At 39.8% G+C, this 19,034-nt stretch overlaps 1 protein-coding gene and 1 non-coding gene across 6 annotated transcripts in view; one reads left to right on the top strand and one right to left on the bottom strand.

Annotated features, from left to right (window-relative positions):
- The window catches only part of gjc1 (gap junction protein gamma 1), a 44,717-nt gene extending 25,897 nt beyond the window's left edge, over nucleotides 1-18,820 (top strand). For 2 of the 5 annotated variants that reach the window (XM_005920409.3, XM_005920408.3), the window contains exons 2-3: nucleotides 792-889; nucleotides 15,914-18,820. In XM_005920409.3, the coding sequence (XP_005920471.1) occupies nucleotides 15,968-17,425 (1,458 nt within the window). In that variant the 5' untranslated portion in view covers nucleotides 792-889; nucleotides 15,914-15,967 and the 3' untranslated portion in view covers nucleotides 17,426-18,820. The other 3 variants (XM_005920413.3, XM_042218582.1, XM_005920410.3) reach the window with 3 other exon arrangements.
- On the bottom strand, nucleotides 4,034-4,105 carry trnac-gca. The gene has a single exon. It is a non-coding gene; the product is annotated as a tRNA-Cys (tRNA).
- Nucleotides 18,821-19,034: the final 214 nt, after the last annotated feature.

Below are 19,034 nucleotides of genomic sequence, written 5' to 3'. Positions count from 1 at the left end.
AACCGGAAAGGAAAGTCAACAAAAATTCTGCATGGTTATCTTTGAGATTTTGCATATTAGTCTATTTATATTGCCGTAATATATTATGCTTATTATGTGAACACAACTATGTTTAGAACTCCTTGTCAAAGACCAGTTTCCCCATGGGACAAAAAAGTTTATTTTTAGCTTATCTTAAAGTTCCCCCACTGTATCTGTATATTTACTACTAAGATATGTTCCAGGCAGGACCTTTTTCTTTTTTAAAGTAGCCTGTTGGGTAATATATTAAGCAAAAAGCCTGGCATACTTGACTCCAGACAATTCACCAGTCTAATGGGAGCTGAACCATTAAATTGCCTGTTAATTGGAATTTCAGCACTAACAACTAAGTATATATAATGTATTTAATATACCATGGCACAAAGAAAAAAACTGCCCGTGGCTTTCCTCAGTGTATCTGAAGTGTCAGATTGCTGTGTAGGTTCTGGCTTTCAGAAGGCTTTACGGTCACAGTATACCTATATTGCGTATTTAATGCAGAAGTACAAATCTCTTGTTAGCATTTATTAGAGGTAGTCCTACTCCACTTGGAAGCTGTGACTCTTTTGTGTCACATAAAGCCATAAAAATACATGCACACATATTACCATTTGCATTAATGTGCAGCATGTTTTTGCCGTCCCGCTAATTAAATTCCTACTTTGCAGCAATAGTTTGGGAACCAGTGGTGTGGTATTTATAATGCACTTCTATGTTTTATCATATTTAAAGAAATGTTCTCTTCCTTTATCTATCTTCCCTCTGCCCAGCTTTTCAGCTCCTGCGGTATTAAAGATACGCTGCTGTAAAAGAAGTCATCTGTAATCCTACATGTGCTGTATGGCCCCTCTAAAGAAGGCTCATCAAGGTGAAACTCTTGTATGATTTTTTTAGACACTAAAAGCATGATAGCAGGTTTTTTGGAATGAGAGGGAAAAGCACACACTGTGCATCCAGGTGTGTGATATTTAGCAGCAGCAATCGCCTCAGGAGCAGAACCGTCAAACAAGTGAGCGCACTGTAATGAAAGACTAGCCACTTCCCTGGAGAATGTGAATAATGTGAATAGGAATAAATGACATACAGTACTTTGCAGGAAAATACACACACACACACACGCACACACACTTTTTCTGCCCTTAGAACCTGTCACCAGTGGGTAAGGTGCTCCGCATGCGCACACACAGGCAAGCACGCACACTGAATACATCCATGCCTGAAGACACAACAAGAAATAATAATTGTGAGTCAGCCTCACATATGCATACAGACACGCACATACAGTATATACACAGACACCGCCAATAGCCAATCTGCTTTTTCCATAGGAACACATTTTGTTGTTACGGGAGACATTATTTCAGATTAACCACACATTTTATTCTCATTGAGTGGATATTTTACACACCTTTGATTCAATAATACAGACCCACAGATTCTTCCTCAGCTCCATCTGCCCTGCTCCTCTTCCTCAGTCCTTCTCTGACAGGTCTCTATATTTGCAGGTGAGCCTGAGGAGATGATAGCAGTGTGTTTTTGTGTGCGTGGGTGTTTTGGGGACTTGCTCTGCATGATTATGTATGATAACATACGCATGCTGAAGTATCCATTCACCTCAGGTTAACTCGTCTCCTCAACACTAATTACAGATGTTAATCTAATCTGCGGCCGATGAGTTAAATGAGGCTTTTTATGGCGAGGCATGAGATGAAGTGTGGCTCAGTGATGTACGTGTGATAGGAACACACAACCTAAACCTTTTAAGAATTTACTATCTCAAAAAAAAGCAGTTGTCTGTTTTACTCCAACTAATGGCTGCAGCTATATGAGAGTCAAACAGCAAATATGAATTTCTGCACTTTTTGTCTCTTTTCTACCCCATTTGCAGCATAGATTATCTCTTCTAAAATTAAAAAAATGCTGTCACTAGTTTGCAAAATCTTGTTCACTGTCACTGGCATTAGCTTGCTTTATAACTAATGCATTTAGAGTAGATAAATGCATGCCCATCTAAAGCCTTATTATCCACACAGCTATAACTGTGTGATGATAGCATTATAAGATAAAATACGTTTATTTTAAGATGTTTAAATGCAGGGTTTTTATGGTTGAATTCTGCTAAAAGAAAATATATGAAAAGAAACGAGTAGCAACAAAATGCAGATCTAAGGAGCACATTCAGAGAATATGTGGTATTAGCCTGTCTCCCCTAAAGCCTTTCCACAGAGCGGAAAGCTTTTCTATTGTCTGCCACCGTGTTGCCTCTGACATGCAGCAGAGCTTTATCACATGTGCAAAGATTCCTGTTTACATACAGCAATTGAAGAGGCAAAATGGGAACCTGTTGATCTACAGATAAATGTTCCACCACTGAGCTGTACTCCCTCATGATTTGTACGTGCTTTATCTGTGAATTCAGCTCTGTTTGATAATGAATTGTATCCACAAAGCCCGAGTCAAGGAGGCAGCCTCTCTCTGAACTGCAAATATTTAACAGCCCAAATGTGTTTGTTCACTCGTGAGTCTCTGCATGTTTGTGTATGATAATGAACCTGCGCTTGTAGCATCCATCCTCCCTCTATTAATTAATTTGCTCCATGGCACAGATAAAAATCAACAATAGTTTATTATTTCCCGGGATTTTTGCTTTTTATCGTGGAGGAAAAAAGGCTTTTAAACATTTCCACACATAAGATGAAGATACATGAACCTTACAGAGAACTCATATACAACATGCTCTATAATAGCCAATAAAAGGATCAGAAGTCACCTGAATATGAATGTAATTTATATAATGATCTTTAAAAGAATACCTGACACTATTATTTTTTTTAGCTTGAGAGATACAGTATGAACAATAATTAATTTATTTCTTTTTTTGGACATGGGCATTCTGTACTCTGGATTATATAGCAGGCTGGTCAGTTCATTAGTGTTTAATGCTATTTAGAGTGTGCATTCATTTATGGCATGCTTTCTTAGGCTCCAGTAGTTGCCTGGAAAAAATACATACAAAGACAAATCTGAGTGCCCCCTGTGTTTACTTTATATGCCCATAAGTCCATGAGCGCTGCTTACGGTAGACTGAGGTTCATTTAATATTACCTCCTGTAGAGAGGCTGGAATGCCCTGAATGCAACAAGCAGGGGAAATTATTGTCGCAGAGCGAGAACTACTGGCATTGTTATACAGGACAGGAGATTGTATAACAACTCAGCCACAGGTGCCAAACTGGATCCTATCAACTTCTTAAAATCTGCAGTTTTCTGTTCTAATTTCATTTATTCACTGGAAGGGTTTTTCACAGAGGAAATAGATTTTGCAGATGATCGAATTAAACAGATGACTATAATGATCAAGCATTTTCAGACAAAACTGATGAAGCCCAGCTGAGTGACCCCACCCCCTTTTTTAAACTTGTGTTTAAACATTCATGCGTGATAATGTCACATTATGTGTGATAATGTCATAGTTAGAAAAGGGCATTTTGATCCATAGTCTGACGCTTTATCTTTGTGCTGTTCCTCCTTGTTCTTCTAATTTAGGGTTCACTTATAGTTCAATCCATGAATAATGTAGAAAATTTAATTTCCCTTTGCTCTCTCTGATGTATTTAATGTTTCTATAGTGGTGGCTGCCTATGTATCCAGCTCATTTCCTACAAATCTAAAAAAAAAAAGAGTACTTCCTATGATAAGGGTGATTTCAGAAAGGCATGAAATGATTTTTCGCTACAAAGGCAGCATTGATTGACTGGTGATAAAGATTCTTAAAGGAACACTGCAGCCTCTATAAGCACCCATGATTTTAATTAATATAGGATTTTTTTTTTAAATACAAATGATCTGTTCTGCTAGTCATAACTCTAACCCTTTGCACTGCAGATGTGCCATACAGTATAGGCATTGCCAAACTTCATTACAATCACATATGCTACGTCATCATTTACTTTGCAGCTTTCGGATCGTGTGATGTTGTTACCATTTTTTCATACTACCACTGTAGTGCAAAAAGGGGGCACCCAGATTTGAACTGGGGACCTCTTGATCTGCAGTCAATTGCTCTACCACTGAGCTATACCCCCTTGGTGTTAGCCCAGGAAATGACCTGTATATAAAGGCAAATGTAGATCAAACAAATGACGGGTTTTTACATGTTCTTCATTTGTAAACAAATAAAAGTTGTTTACATCCATGTAATGAACCCACTGACCTGCTGTACTTCCTGATTGGTTCAGTGGGATGGTTGCATCCACTTAAACTTTGGTTGTGAATATAAAACCTATTAATCCCTGTGAAGGGAGACGAAAGTGGTAGCTAAAGTTAAACTGGAGCAGTATAAACTACTCAGACCACAAGAATGTCTCTTGCTCCCTGATTAATGTTAATCAGGTGAAGAAACTCTGCAATAGCACTAGAATGGACACAGAAGGCAGCAAGTAACCCAATAAGAAGAGGGGCTTATCGTAGAAATAGATTGCAGCTGAAGTGAAGTGTAGAGTCACTGGAGATGCCGAGATTTGAACAGCAAACCATTAAATTTAAAGGGAAATATTTTGTTTAATACCACCTTCTGCACAAGACATGCAAACATGCTTTCTGATACAAACTGCTAAGCCAACCCAAACATTAAAAAATGATACTTGCTTCTGAGTTTCTTTCTACATGCTGGCCCCATTAGATACATGGCCTTTAAGAGTAAAATGAAATATATATAAGATATCAAAGATTAAATATCTTTAAGTATCCCTATCTTTTCACAATTTTCCTTACCTACACGTGAGACTAATGTAGTAAAACAGAGAAAATAAGATCCCGCCACATTTATTGACAATGCATAAGATTAGAATTTAGGGAATTTTAAGGTTCCTCGTTTGCATTTTATTCTAAAAATCTAAACATGAATTAGAAACTCAAAGAAACTCGATCACTGAAGCACACACAAGCAGTCAGACCAGCCTCTCCTCTTTTTATTAGAACGTCAGAAAAATATATATAATTTATTCCTTGTTTGGTATTTTTTGTTTGTTTGTTTACATAAATAAAGACATTTCGACTACTAATTGATGTGGAAACGGCATTAACGTGGAAAAAAATAACTAAAATGAAATGTCAAACTTTCAAAATTTCTTTGAGGATGATCTCCTTAAATGTTTCCCTCTTGTTTAAACATCTGTGTGTCAGTGTGTCATCTCAAATTTCTGTTTGTTGATTCATATGTTTACAGCAACAGCCTGCCTCCACTCTGTGAGGTGTTCAACCCACCATTGAAGAGCTTAATTTGACGGCTGGCATTTGAAAAATTGTGGTACTTTAATTTGGTAAAATTACGACAGTCTTGAGAAAGTTTACCATCAGGAAGTCATCGATCAAATTTAACTTTCTTGTTTAAACTTGGAAATTCCACACTGCATATGCAAATGGGTCCAAAACACTCCACACATCTTGTACAATTTTTTCATAAAGCTAAACTTTTTGATGAAACCCATATTTTAAGATGACTCGGCTGTCTTGGGCTTCATGCATATTAATAGCTACTCATCATTCTACGGCTCTGAAAGAGAGTTCTTTAATGGCCCGGGTGGAAGTATGTTGCGAAAATACCGACAAGAAGCCAAATGACAACTTTGTCACTTAAGCCTCTTCTTTAAGTGCTTCACTGTTTACATGGACGATACACAGTAAAATGAGCCAAATTAGTTTGGTTTATGCAAGCCGAGTGAGGGATTATGGGTGCTAAGCGGTCCCAATCTCCTCAATCCATCTATGAGCAGCCTGTGTTATGACGTGCTCATATATACACATTTTCTGAAGGCTGCTCATATGCGCTCAGAATATAAAATGCACACAGAAGACTTAGAAGAACCCAGTGTTGATGACTTGCCTCAAATGCTAAGCAGTGAAACTGTTGATTGTTTGCTTTGGTGCTGTATGGAAAATGAAAGGCTTTTCCTTTGCAGTATGACAAGATCTGCATGTTATCTAGCAGCACGCATGACTACTGCATATATATGCAAGCATATGCATGTGTGACACAGATGTTTGCAGTTCAAAAAAAAGGCATGTTATTATGGATGGTTTTTGCACATGCTATTGGTGTTAACAAATTCTGGTTTCTAGTTTACTCTTATTTGAGTAATTGTATAGTGTGCTTCACATAGGGTGCAAATGGAATTGCATTAAGGATCTCTTGATTTGATTTGTGTACTCACCTTACAGTATAATGTGTCATGCTGAGAGACGTTGTTGTCAATGTGGTGCTATTTAAGTAAACACTGAAATTAAAACGAAAAACTGTGGACAAGGGAAGCAGTTAAAGACAGTCAAAGTTTGTGGCCTTCACAGAGGGCAACCAGAGTTGAACTGGGGACATGTTGAGCTGCAGTCATATGCTGTAACCCACAGCTAAACCCCTCTGCGTGGCAAACTAGCACTGACAGTAACATGGAGTATGTCCATTTCATGTCAGCAGGGAAAAGAATAAAACCATCTCTCCCCCTCAATGTCTGTGTAATCACACAAACACAGATGGTCTTTCACAGAATGACTTACTGTGTATTACTTGAATGCTAAAGTTTGTCACATAGTCTGATTAGAAGTAGCTGTAAATCACGATAAGCGTGCTTAAAAAACTATCACAAATTTGACTTAGCTCCAGTTAAGGATTTGGGTGTTCATTCCCATCATTATTCTGAACTTCAGCATCATCATTAAAAACAACTCAAATGAATTGACATCAAAGGAAAGAATGTTCCCAGAGTTACTGCCAACATTAAAAAAGACTCACACATAGGAAGGAAACTTGGCAAAAAAACATTTTTAACCAAAGCTGTGGATTTTGAGCGACATGATATGAATTTAAAGAAGAATTATACTCTGTGCTTTCTCAGCGTATGATCTGTGAAATTCGACGATAGGAATTGGTCCGCTCAAAGGAGAGCGATAAGAAAAGAGGCTGCGATAGCGTGCAGTCCTAATTTGAGCAACCACCACTGGTGAGTGGATTTGGACAATATCAGACGAACATCTTTTATTGTTCGTAGCGTGCATGATTATGACTCATGAGGAAGCGAGGGGAGGGGGAAGAGGGAAGGAGTGAGGAGGGCATGTGGACGCTGGAAGAGATGGAGGATTATGATTGAGTCTTCATGCTTCTGAAAGCACCAACTAAAGTCCATAAACGTTGGCAATGAATGTTCGTGTTTTATGTTTCCCAACCTTCAATCGAGAGTACACTGTGTTCTTTCATTGTTGCCCATATGATGTTGGGAAGGGATGGTGTGAGTGTGTGTGTAGTTATCCACTGACAATAACTGACTAAACCTTTGGGTCTGAAAAGTGAACACAAGTGAAGTGAAAAGCCTGTATGTGGGAACACTGGGAACTTCATTTAGTGTACCCACTTCATTAGATACTCTTTATCTTCTTGTTAATGCAAATATCCAATCAGCTGATCATATGTTGTAGACATAGTCAAAACCTGCTGAAGTTCAAACCAAGCATCAGAATTAGGAGGAGATGTGATTTAAGTGTCTTACTAGGAAGGCAACAGTAACTCAAATAAACACTACTGACAAGCAAAGTATTGAGGATTGTATAGTATACATACTAAATTGAGTATTGTTTAAATAGCACAGCCTACCTGAATGTTATTGCTGATTATGTCCATCCTGTGAACATAACAATGAGTTTATTGTGATCAAATGACCCACACAGTAACAAGATCTCCATCCAGCACTGTGGAATATCATGGAATAAGAGATTTGCATCGTGGATGTGCAGCCGACATATCGGAAGGATCTGCATCGTGTTTTATTTCAATATTAGGCCAGTTTTGAAGACAAAAGGGGGTCCTAACTGGTGCTAGCAACATATAGTGAATATAAAGAATAGTTTAGTGTGCGTCTACATTAGTTGTCCATGTCTATGGGTTAGTTTATGCTGGGGGGAAAAAATCGAACAAACAAAAACCCCACAAAGAAACAAAAAACAAGTTCATGTAAAATTATTGTTTTGATTGTTGCCTTTATTTTTTTTATTTTTTATTGATTATATTCATAGTTTAGTAAGTGTTATGTTTTCTTCTCTTTTCTTCTGTCCTGGTGAAATCTGCAGCATTTAACATTCAGTTTTTATGGTGCTTTATAAACAGAGCGTTACTTCTGTTTTCGTCTTTTTCGTCCTCTCCTTCTTCTTCTAAATATAGAGCAAATGAAGCATGTTATAAGTCTGTAGAAGAGGGAATTAGTGTAAGTGTGAGACATGCTTACCTCTTTTGCCTCTCCTTTGCCTTTGTTCTGAAAGGTCACATAGAATAAACATGTAAAGCCTGTTTTAGTAGCTGTAGCAGCAAGTAGTACTTATGGCTTAAGGGTATAGTCAGTACTGTCACAGTTACTAATTATATGAGATTGGACATCCAAACCTCCCATGTCATGAACAGCTGACAGTGAACTGGCTAAACAACAACAGCTGGTTAAGCTGTTTTGCATTATTGTACTAACCAAAATAAAAATTTCCCCCTGATAAAGAGTTTAATTACATCCTCACAACGTATGAGACTTTATTTACCATGTGTCCGAGTGCAACAATGTTAGACCCACTTCAAAGAAAGTTTGAATAACAACAACTAACAGCAGCTAACTCCAGCAGCTAACAGCAGTGGCAAAAGCAGTAGCGCTTATTGACATCGACAAGTTCAGGATATCTTCCACAGCTCATCTCAGTATCGCTGTCATCACATAGAAGTAAGCTTCACTAACTCTTCCACTTGTATTAGTGTCCTTTTACAAAGTTTTACTGCCTCTTCCTGATTAAATAGACATGGATTCATATTGACAGCTGAATTAAACGGTGGATTGACATCCGCTGTAGCTTGGATTATGCACTTGAATTGGGAGGGTTAAGAAAAAAGAATTCAGTTGACAGCAGTGAGGTTTCACATACTGTAACCTTCAATATAGAGATTAAATATCCTGTAGATATACAAACACATTAGTCATTTCAACATTCAGCTTTGTTTTTCTCAGTTCAGTTAAAGCAGACAGCACAACTTGTGGCCCTTAAACAATGCTGCAAAAGCACAAAGAGCTCTAATTACAAACCTACCTTTAGATTTGCTGAAATCCTCCCCATGTCCTGCTTCTCTCCAGTGGCTAGAGGTCTCACAAAATCAGTGAGTTGAGAATTATTTACCTCCAAAAGCCCTCCTATGTTTTGACTGTCTGTCAGTCCTAGACCTCCCCCCCTCCTTTACCCCTCCAAGGGGTATTAACCCCCCCCCACCACCACCACCACCTCTTCCTCATCATCACCACACATACAAACACACCCCCACCCCCAACCATGACCCAGTTTGGAGGGGATGAGGGGGGTAAGTGAGGACCATTGTGTGAGTACCACAGGGAGAGAGGCAAGATGCTCTGCCTCTCTCATTCCTCTCCCTTTCAGGAAGGACTCACACTTGGTTAAGCACACACACTGAGACTCTTCATAAGAGAACGTCCAGAAAGCCGAGTGTTTTGTTGTGAGGTTTTTGTTGTCGAAATGCCGCTTTTGATTTTAGGTTAGGTTTGTTTGATGTCAGGCGAGGTTAAGAGCCTGTAAAGGACACTATAAGTGAGACGAGGAGATAGAGATGAGCGGGCCTCATGTTGAGAGACAAAGGACACAGTACCTGGCATCCGGGAGAGAAGGAGTAGAGTGAGTATGCTGCTTCATCACTTTACTTTGCTCCTTGTGTTGTTTTTTATAAAATTTCCAAGTATTTTTTTAATCTGAAACGATGTCAGGTTGCCTGACCAAAGATCCAGTATTTCCAAAACGAGACAGCAGATGAATGACTTCCTGAACTTGTTTGTAATCTTCTGGAGAACTTACATTACTATTTCTAACAGCGTAAGGCACAGATGCACGTGGAGAGGCTGCTCCTGCCTCAGAGATTCTTCCTGTAACATATGGAACTAGTTTTCCGTTGTGTTCCTTCCCTTCGGAAACTATTAATGAGGGATTTTTTCTTTTTTTGCCACAAACGCAGAGAGGCATGCTTCTTGAAAACCCGCCTCTCTTATGTAAAATGAAAAGGACTTAATTTAAGCAATGAGCTCCTCATTTTGAGATCTCCTTATAGGCCGGGGTCCATGACCATTTTTCTTTTTTTAAAAAACTGTCAGCAGTTTGTTTTTATCTCTCACTACTGAGATTGATTTGAATTCCTTTATCTTTTCTGCTGCACGTTTTATGAACCAGAGGCCCAAATCGGGGTGCAGTGCCTACTTAACTCTTTGGAATTCATAGTTTATTTGTGTTTCATGGCCGCCCACATTGATCACTCTGCAAGTAAGTTTGATGTCTGTTTGTATGTGTGTGTCTGTGTAGAAACATGAACCACAGAATCTGAAAATAGATGTTAATCATAGTGTTCAAAACCATTTGTCATTGAACCTAATGCTAAGTCACTCTTGACGTGCATGATTTTAATCACTTGAGAGAATTTTTTAAACAGAGTTACTGCTCAGGAAAAACAGAAGATAGTCAGAAAATGTTGGTAAGAATTTCCTTTTTAGCTATGCTGGATTTTTGGATGATTTGAAACACAGTACAGAAAATCCCTTTTCTACTTAATCCACACATTTGCCAGCTGTCAGTCCTCTACTGAAGCTGTAGACATTAAGATTTATTGTGATTATTATATCATGATATAGTTGTTATCTTTTAGTCAAACTGCAGATTCACAAAGCAGAAGCAGAAGCTAATGACCTTGTTGTGACTTAAATTTGGTGGTTTTATGTTCGGGTCTTATTGCTACAAAACAGCCATGATTAAACCCAAATATGACGATCCAGGGGGTTATCATGGACAGATGTCTGGCCAGCTACTGCGTGAGCAGATTAGTTTGATCTGTGCCGTCTGCGTAGGACAAGTTGGGACTGTGAAGGGCAACGGTGAAGCCTGAAGATGCCACTGGCAGAACAGAGGGAGAGGGCACTACGGTGCTGACCCCCACACAAGGACAGGCAGAGGAGTTCTGACTCTAGAAGATGCTCTTGGTTTTTCCTCTGATAACTCTGAGGCTTCCTTTTTAGTGTTAACAGAACAATCAGCATTTCTGGTGAATTGTGGAATAAGACATGTCACTCTCTTGGTATGATATTAAATGCAATAGCAGAAAAGACTAATGACAGGCTACAACACATACACAACTGACTTCACTGTGCCTGAATTCCCATTGCAACGCAAATTAATTATTAGCTGCAGTGTTCATTCTTTGGAAAGAAATATGTCTTTTTTGTGATTAAGCTTTCCAAGGACAGCATATTACATTTCTGAACACACTACAGCATTTAGAGCACGGGCAGCTTGGAACTCAAGCACTGGAACTCCGCTGATTAAATTCCTGTTAATATAAAAATTGAAAATGTGACTTTATGACAAGCAAGCAGCGCAATTAACTCTTCTCCCAGTGGAATAGTTCTTTTTCTCTAGCTGGTTTGCCTGCCTGTCAGCCACTATATTCTGCTTTAGCAATAATTGCTGAATGTTTATTTTCACTATATGATTTTGTAGATGTGATTTTTATTTGGTGAAAGAAGATAACCCGTCAGCTCAACTCTATAAGTACTAAATACTAGTATTGTACTTGTCTTGTTGGATTTAGTAAGTACTAAATGCAACAAAACCTTGACACGGGGCATTGTTGAAGACAAGTAATATAAATAAAATATAAATAAAATACAGAGGACAAAAAGGGAAGCAGACATAAAGTTTAGGTAGCATTGTTTTCACAACACGTTGCTCACCTAAAACTGCTGCAAAAACAAAATATAATACAGGTTGAAATTATTTAACCTTTTACATTAACATGCTGTGATTGTCAATGTGATAACGTTTCTGGTTAGATACTGAAAAGAAAGAGAAACTTTGTCTGCCACTAACATCTGCAGATAGGTCCCAGAAGGCAGTAAAAGTTCAAATGAGGAGTGTTTTAAAGGCAGCAGTCCAACAGCAGATCAGCAGGATCAGGAGCCAAATCAGCGTCGACTGAATAAAACGCTGACAGTGATATTTTTTTTCTTTACAATCACTTTAAAAACACTAAGAGAGATCTAATTGATGATTAGCAGACTAAGAAAATTAATTCCCTGTGGGAAAACAGTCTGTACTTTAATGGCTGTGGACTGACTGATCAATGACCACTACTGTAATTGTACAGGTTTGCTGGTCTGTGAATGAGTACAGTCGGAGTAAAGTGCAATATGTTAATTATGGAAAATGTTCCCAAAAAAATCAATGCAATCGCAATATGCATTTCTAAATATGGTGACCAGAAATAGAGTCATGCATTTATACAAACAGAAACAAATGTATAAATATACGCATTAGTGTGCTTCGCTTGATTAAAGTTCAACCAAACGCTAATAAATCTATTAGCTTTACATGCGCTCATTAGAGGTTTTTCTTTTCTCTGTTTTACAGTACATTTATTATTCAAACTGCCCTGAAACGTAGCAAAAAACCATTAGACATTCAGTCCTTCTTATCAGGGTAGTACATAAAGTATAAAATAAACCTATGCAAAACATGATATATATGTAATTTAAGTACAGCGTTCAATATTTAAATGCACAACTTGCTCCAAAAATACTCCAAGTTAGTGTGTGCCAAGTCACAGGCAGGAAACTGAGGGGGCCTTTGAACTTGTAAGTGTGTCTGCTTGTCTGTCGGTCTACATACTATATCTGGATATGAGTCTCTGTGGATCCTGCAGGAGAAGAGTTAGTGACTGAGGGGATCCCTGCGGTGACGCTCACTGTAACTGTCTGTTTGATTCAGTACGTAAGGGCTGTGATGTGGAGTTTTCAACCCCCGAGAAGTGATCGTGTTAACTTCTGACCTTGTACTTCAGCGTGGCTCCGATATATCAAAGAGAGACTGATATATCTGTGTTTGTTGACCTGTGATTACACAGTCATGACCTTTTCGCAGATGGCTGTGGAGCCATTGATCCTGACTGTGATTCACTTTCAAAGCTCATTAGTTGAAAATTGCTGTGTTTACACTGGAGGGGATTTCCTTGTGACTCTTACCATTTTTAACTTTTGAACTAGAGTCTGCTGTGCTTTTTGACGTTTTCTTGTGTGACATGATTTCCACCAATTTGCTGTTCATTCTTCATATCAAAATTTTTGACAGAAAGTCTGCCTGTTGTGTCTGCACGGTGCTATTCGGGAGGCTGACTCACCTCGGTAACTTAATGCACAGAGTCAGCTTCTTACCCCTAACTGCCCCACTAGCTCCTGAAGACGTAAATTGGATGAGAAAGCAAAATGCCAGGTTATATGCAACTAAGGTAGCAGGAGGATTTAAAACAGGCAGCTATGTGCCTGGATCAGAGCATCTCTCCTGGTCAGGGTGAAGCTTTTCAATTCCTGGTGCAAAAATTACCTAAGGACTTAACACGGGTGAACAAGGGCCCATCAAAGGACATAGTGAAATTCCTCTATTACTTGTGGAGTTTCAATGATTGTTTTAATCTAAGCCTCAAGCTAAATGCATAAAAGGGTTGTCATGGATGTTTTACAAACCTACAGAACATTTTTTAATCTTTTTTTTTGTATCTATAATTGAAAACTATGGTGGGTTAACTATATTATCAGTATGTTTGGATAAAAGGGTGCAGTATTGCTTTATCAGCTATAATGCTTAACCAGTAACACAATTTTTAACAGATGAATAAAATAGCGAAGTAGAAAAACAGCTGCAGAAACCAAAATTGTTTTATATATCAGTCTGTGCTCTGATATAGATGTACTCACCTCTGCTCTGGAATTTGGGTATTTCACCACCTGAGTCAGTAGGAGTTAACTCTGTTTTAGAGCCAATTGAGGAAGTGCAGTTTTGGGCTTCATTCGCTAAATTTCTTTAACCACATGATTAGAATAGACCAAATAGAGCTTATATCAGATATCGGGGAAAAAAGATTTGCAAATACAAGCCAGTAAATTAAATAATAAATAAAGCAAGCTTGCAGTTCAAGTGTCTGGGATCTGTAAAATTCAAAATAAATCAGCTCCATGACTGAACAAGTCAAAGTAGTGCTGGACCATAATGCATATTACTCCCAGGAGCTGTAAAGTGACCGCATATCAAAAAATACTGTGTGAATAACACCCCAAATCAGCAGTACCTGTTAGGTGAAGAGGTCACGGGAGAAAAGGTAAAAAAATATAGCAAAAGGTCCAATGTGAAAATACCAGTACCATAAAATAAGAAGTAGAAAAGTACAGAAAGTAGACAGAGAGAAAAGATAGAGTAAGATAGATAGAATAGCCTTATTTAATCAAACTTTCATCTCTGTGGTTGCTTTTTTGTCTGTGGAACTGGATATTATTAGCTAAAGGACAACTGTGCAGAAGAATTATGTAAAGAAATGCTGTGATGTAATGCAGGAACAGTCAGACAGAGCTCCACGATGAAAGGACACTGTTATGACTCTTTGTGCTTATGGCAACCTCTTGCTCCGCTCCGGCCATGTGCTGCTTACTCATATTTGTTGCTCACAGACTCTTAGAGTTGGCGCTCTTTCAAGGACTTCAATGCTTACTCTAACTGCAAAAACACTCTCAGAAGGAGCTGTTGTGCACTCACGTGTTGGTAATACGCACACCGGAGCGTACTCACACAGAGGATTCCTGACATTTACCTCCTGTGTCTCAGGCATGCCCTTATATGGTCAGAATGATCAATACTTACGACATGTTTTATCACAAGCCTTCTTCCAAACATTCCCGCCCTCTTGACTCCTACTGGAGACACAAAGCAGAGGGCTGGGAGCTCATGCGTCTCTGCTATAGCTACATTTTCTCTCTTAATGTAGCTCATTTGAACTAAGCTCTCAACCTGCTTGGTAAGGATATTGTCCCTGGAAGCCCTTTAAAGCCCAAACTAAGCTCGTATTCATGCCTGGATTTTCCTCTCAGTCAAGCTGACAATAAGCCATGCGCTACTGTGGCTTCATAAGGGGGAAAGTTCTGTGGAGGTGCCACACTCATCCCCCAAAGCCACCCTCAGGGACAGCAGTGTTTGGGTTCAGCTCCACTGCCTGAGATAATGTGGGTCTGCTGTCTGAAATCCCGCTCCAGTGGCTTGTGCCTGGCCACCTGCTGGTTCTGCTGGTGAGGATGGACAGCCTGGAGCCCAGACCTAACCTACATAGGCAACATGTCTCTATCCCTGAGCTGCACATGCACACATGCAGCAGAGTAGGGTTCAATTCCATTTACCTCCCAACCAGAACAAACCAGTGAAGTTAATACAATCCTGAAAACTGCACCTCATACAGAAGAAGGCTCACTAAGAGGATTTATTTCTTCTGAAAGAGATAGGCTGTTAAATAAAGTGTGTGTGTATTTGGTGATAGCAAATTCCCTATTTGGATTATTTCAGCTCCTTCTCAGTGCTGTTTGATGGTATTTTTTTTAATACTGAGATCCTCTTTCCACCCTGTTTGGTCTGCTAATTCTCTAAAAAGCCCAAAGTTGACAGCAACCTCACTGTGGCACTGAGCTAAAATCAGTGGGCTTGCATTTGAAATGTATAGAGCAACAGATCAAATTAAGGATTTGGTGACTCCGTGAGATCAGAGGGGAACATTCATTTTAATTAAGGCAATTATTATGTCACACCCTTAACCATCTTGCTGCTAAACTTGCAGGGCTAATGCTATTTCTGCATGAATTAAAGTCTTATTAATATTTGGACAAAAGTGACTAAATGCTTTGATCATGTTTTGAAATGTTGGTGATACTCGTGTGGAGGCATTTACTGTCAGCTTACTGTACCTTCCTTGTTTCACTCTTGTCTTGACACTTTTTCTCTTTCTTTACTTTCTCCAGAGTCTGTGAACAGGTGAGAGAGGGACACTGTCTGCCCCACTGTCCAGCGACACCATGAGCTGGAGCTTCCTCACGCGGCTGCTGGAGGAGATCCACAACCACTCCACCTTCGTGGGGAAGCTGTGGCTCACCGTGCTCATCATCTTCCGCATTGTTCTTACTGCCGTTGGGGGAGAGTCCATCTACTACGACGAACAGAGCAAGTTTGTTTGCAACTCAGGCCAGCCAGGCTGTGAGAATGTCTGCTATGATGCCTTCGCCCCTCTGTCTCACGTCCGCTTTTGGGTCTTCCAGATTATCTTGGTGGCAATGCCTTCTCTCATGTACATGGGCTATGCTGTCAACAGAATTGCACGATTAGATGAAGCCAAAGGAGGAGCTGGATCTGTTGCTGTTAGGACAGGAGGAGGGGGCTACACGCACAGAAAACCTAGGAAAATGTGCTTTGGAGCAAGACAGCACCGAGGCATTGAGGAGACCGAGGAAGACCAGGAGGATGATCCAATGATCTATGAGGTGCCGGAGATCGAGCCCCCAAAAAGGCCACGGGACCCACTGCAGCCCACACCCAGACCCAAAATCCGACATGATGGGCGTAAGCGAATCCGAGATGAAGGGCTAATGCGGGTCTATGTTTTGCAGCTGGTGACTCGTACGGTGTTGGAGGCTGGTTTCCTTACAGGCCAGTATTTGCTGTATGGTTTCCGTGTGATGCCCATATTTGTGTGCTCAGGGAAACCTTGTCCACACAGTGTTGATTGCTTTGTGTCGAGGCCTACAGAGAAGACCATTTTCCTGCGCATCATGTATGGTGTCACTGTCCTTTGCCTCACACTCAATGTTTGGGAAATGCTCCATTTGGGCATTGGTTCCATTTGTGACATTCTTCGCCGTCGCCGCTGCCCACCTCAGGAGGATGAGTACCAGCTGGGCCTGTTGGGTACCAGTGGGGGTGTGGAGGGCTCAGTAGGGGCAGCAGGTCCTGAGGCAGGTTCTGAGGGAGGCGTAGGAGGAGATGGTGCTGCCGATTATGTTGGCTACCCCTTCTCGTGGAACACCCCGTCAGCTCCACCTGGTTACAACATTGTTGTGAAGCCAGAACAGATGCCCTACACAGATCTTAGCAACGCTAAGATGGCATGCAAACAGAACAGGGCTAACATTGCCCAGGAGGAGCAGCAGCAGTTTGGTAGCAATGAGGACAATTTCCCCACTGGAGGAGAGGCCCGTGTAGCCCTGAACAAAGACATGATCCAGCAGGCTCATGAGCAACTGGAGGCAGCTATCCAGGCCTACAGTCAGCAGCACCGGGCAGAGGAGCAGCTTGGGGACAACCAGGATGACAAGCCCCAAAGTAACATTATCCAGGCCCAACCTCAGCCACAACCCCAGCCTCAGAAAGAGCGCAAGCATAGATTTAAGCATGGGAAAGGCGGGAGCAGTGGAGGTGGAAGCAGCAGCAACAGTAGCAGCAGCAAATCAGGAGAGGGCAAGCCCTCTGTATGGATTTAACCCCAGAAACAGTGACCCGTATTGAAAACATGTAAATATTGGAGACTGGATGATGAGCTGTTGCAATGTTACTTGGATATTTAAACACCATTATGCCTTACAGAATCCTGCAAGCTGGAGAAGATGCGTGTTTGCGTATAATGGTGTGTAAAGAAAAAAAGAGAGAGAAAAAAACATGTGATATTGCAGCTGACAAATTGTTTTGTCTGGGTAATCACTGTTTAACTTGAAACATCACACCAACACAAACTATGTTAGGCTACAGTCTGTCGTTTACATGTGTCGTTCTTCTCAAGCCCCAAAGCAGATTATTGACCTCTGTTTTCTTCCCGTTCACCCTTTCAGGAGATTCCCAGGATCATTATGTGTTCTCTTGCAAAATTAGACTGATTCCAAATTTCGATGATCACAATGTAAATGCAATAAAATGATGCATGATTCCATGGTGCCGCCCAAAGGATTGGCTTTATAGTGCAGTGAGAAGATCACCTTCCTGAAGGTTGTGTCCTGTCACTCATGTTCCATGTCTGCTTCATTAATAGTGTTATATTGCTGTGACTTTGCATTTGACCGTGTGTTTGTAAATGTTTGTTGTGTATTTTTTGATAACAGTAGTACACCAGCTGCTACAGAAACCTATGAGTACAGCTGGTGGATTTTTATCCAGTCTACATCTGAAATTATCTGTGAAAAAATAAATAATAAGGTGCAGAAGCAATCCAGATTTTATAGTTTATTCTTAAATATCTCATTTTCTCCTTATGGCTTTTCATGGCTCAGTACCATTGTTCCTCTATCTGCCTTGTGTTTGGCTGCCCCCTGGTGGTGTCTTCAACGGGGCTTGATACTGGGGAGAAGATACCAGTTGCCAATGCTACCTGCATCCAGCAACACCTTAACCAGCTGTAATGTTCCTTTTCTATTGACAATACTTGTGTCACTTATGTCTTCCCAGTGCTACAAGTCCAGTGTTAGATGCACAAGGCTGCAATATTACAACATTGTAATGGAAAAGGTTTAAAGCCATTACTATAACACAGTGAGACCAAACACTGTCTGTGTGATGCAAGTTGTCAGTGCCAAGATTTTATGCTAGGCTGCCACGAAGCCTGGTTGTTTGTAGCTTTGGAATACTGTGGCCATGCTACTCCACTTGTGGAAATATGCCTATGTGAGACCAACCCTTTTGTAAAAGTCATTTTTCTTTTTTTTTTCCTTCTTTTTTTGTACAACAGTATGTCTTGCATTTTTCATATGGGATTTAAAATGATAAAACTTCAAAATGGAGTCAAATTTTATGTTCCAGACAGTGTTTTATATGAAAACACTCTGTTTTTCAATAAAGTTTTGTTTTGTTTTGTAAAATAAATAAACAAAAAACAAGATCTTTTGAAAATGAATTAGCTGTATGAATATTTATGTTTATTGTGATTTAAATTGCCTTCTAATTGTAAAAAAAAATGTTAAATAGGACATAGTATATTTTTATAATATGTTAACTAGAGTGACTTAAAGAAGTAAAGAAAAAAAAAGTCTTTTCCTTGTATGTTGCCGTATCAGTATTTAATGTATGTAAAAAACCTCTGGGCTGTATTTTAATAAACAGTGT

This window comes from Haplochromis burtoni, unplaced genomic scaffold (assembly GCF_018398535.1).
Source record: "Haplochromis burtoni strain Fernald_Lab_line unplaced genomic scaffold, NCSU_Asbu1 Contig_21, whole genome shotgun sequence".
In the NCBI taxonomy this organism is placed as follows: domain Eukaryota; kingdom Metazoa; phylum Chordata; class Actinopteri; order Cichliformes; family Cichlidae; genus Haplochromis; species Haplochromis burtoni.
The sequence above is the reverse complement of the archived record's forward strand: the minus strand, read 5'-3'. Positions and strand labels throughout refer to the sequence as shown.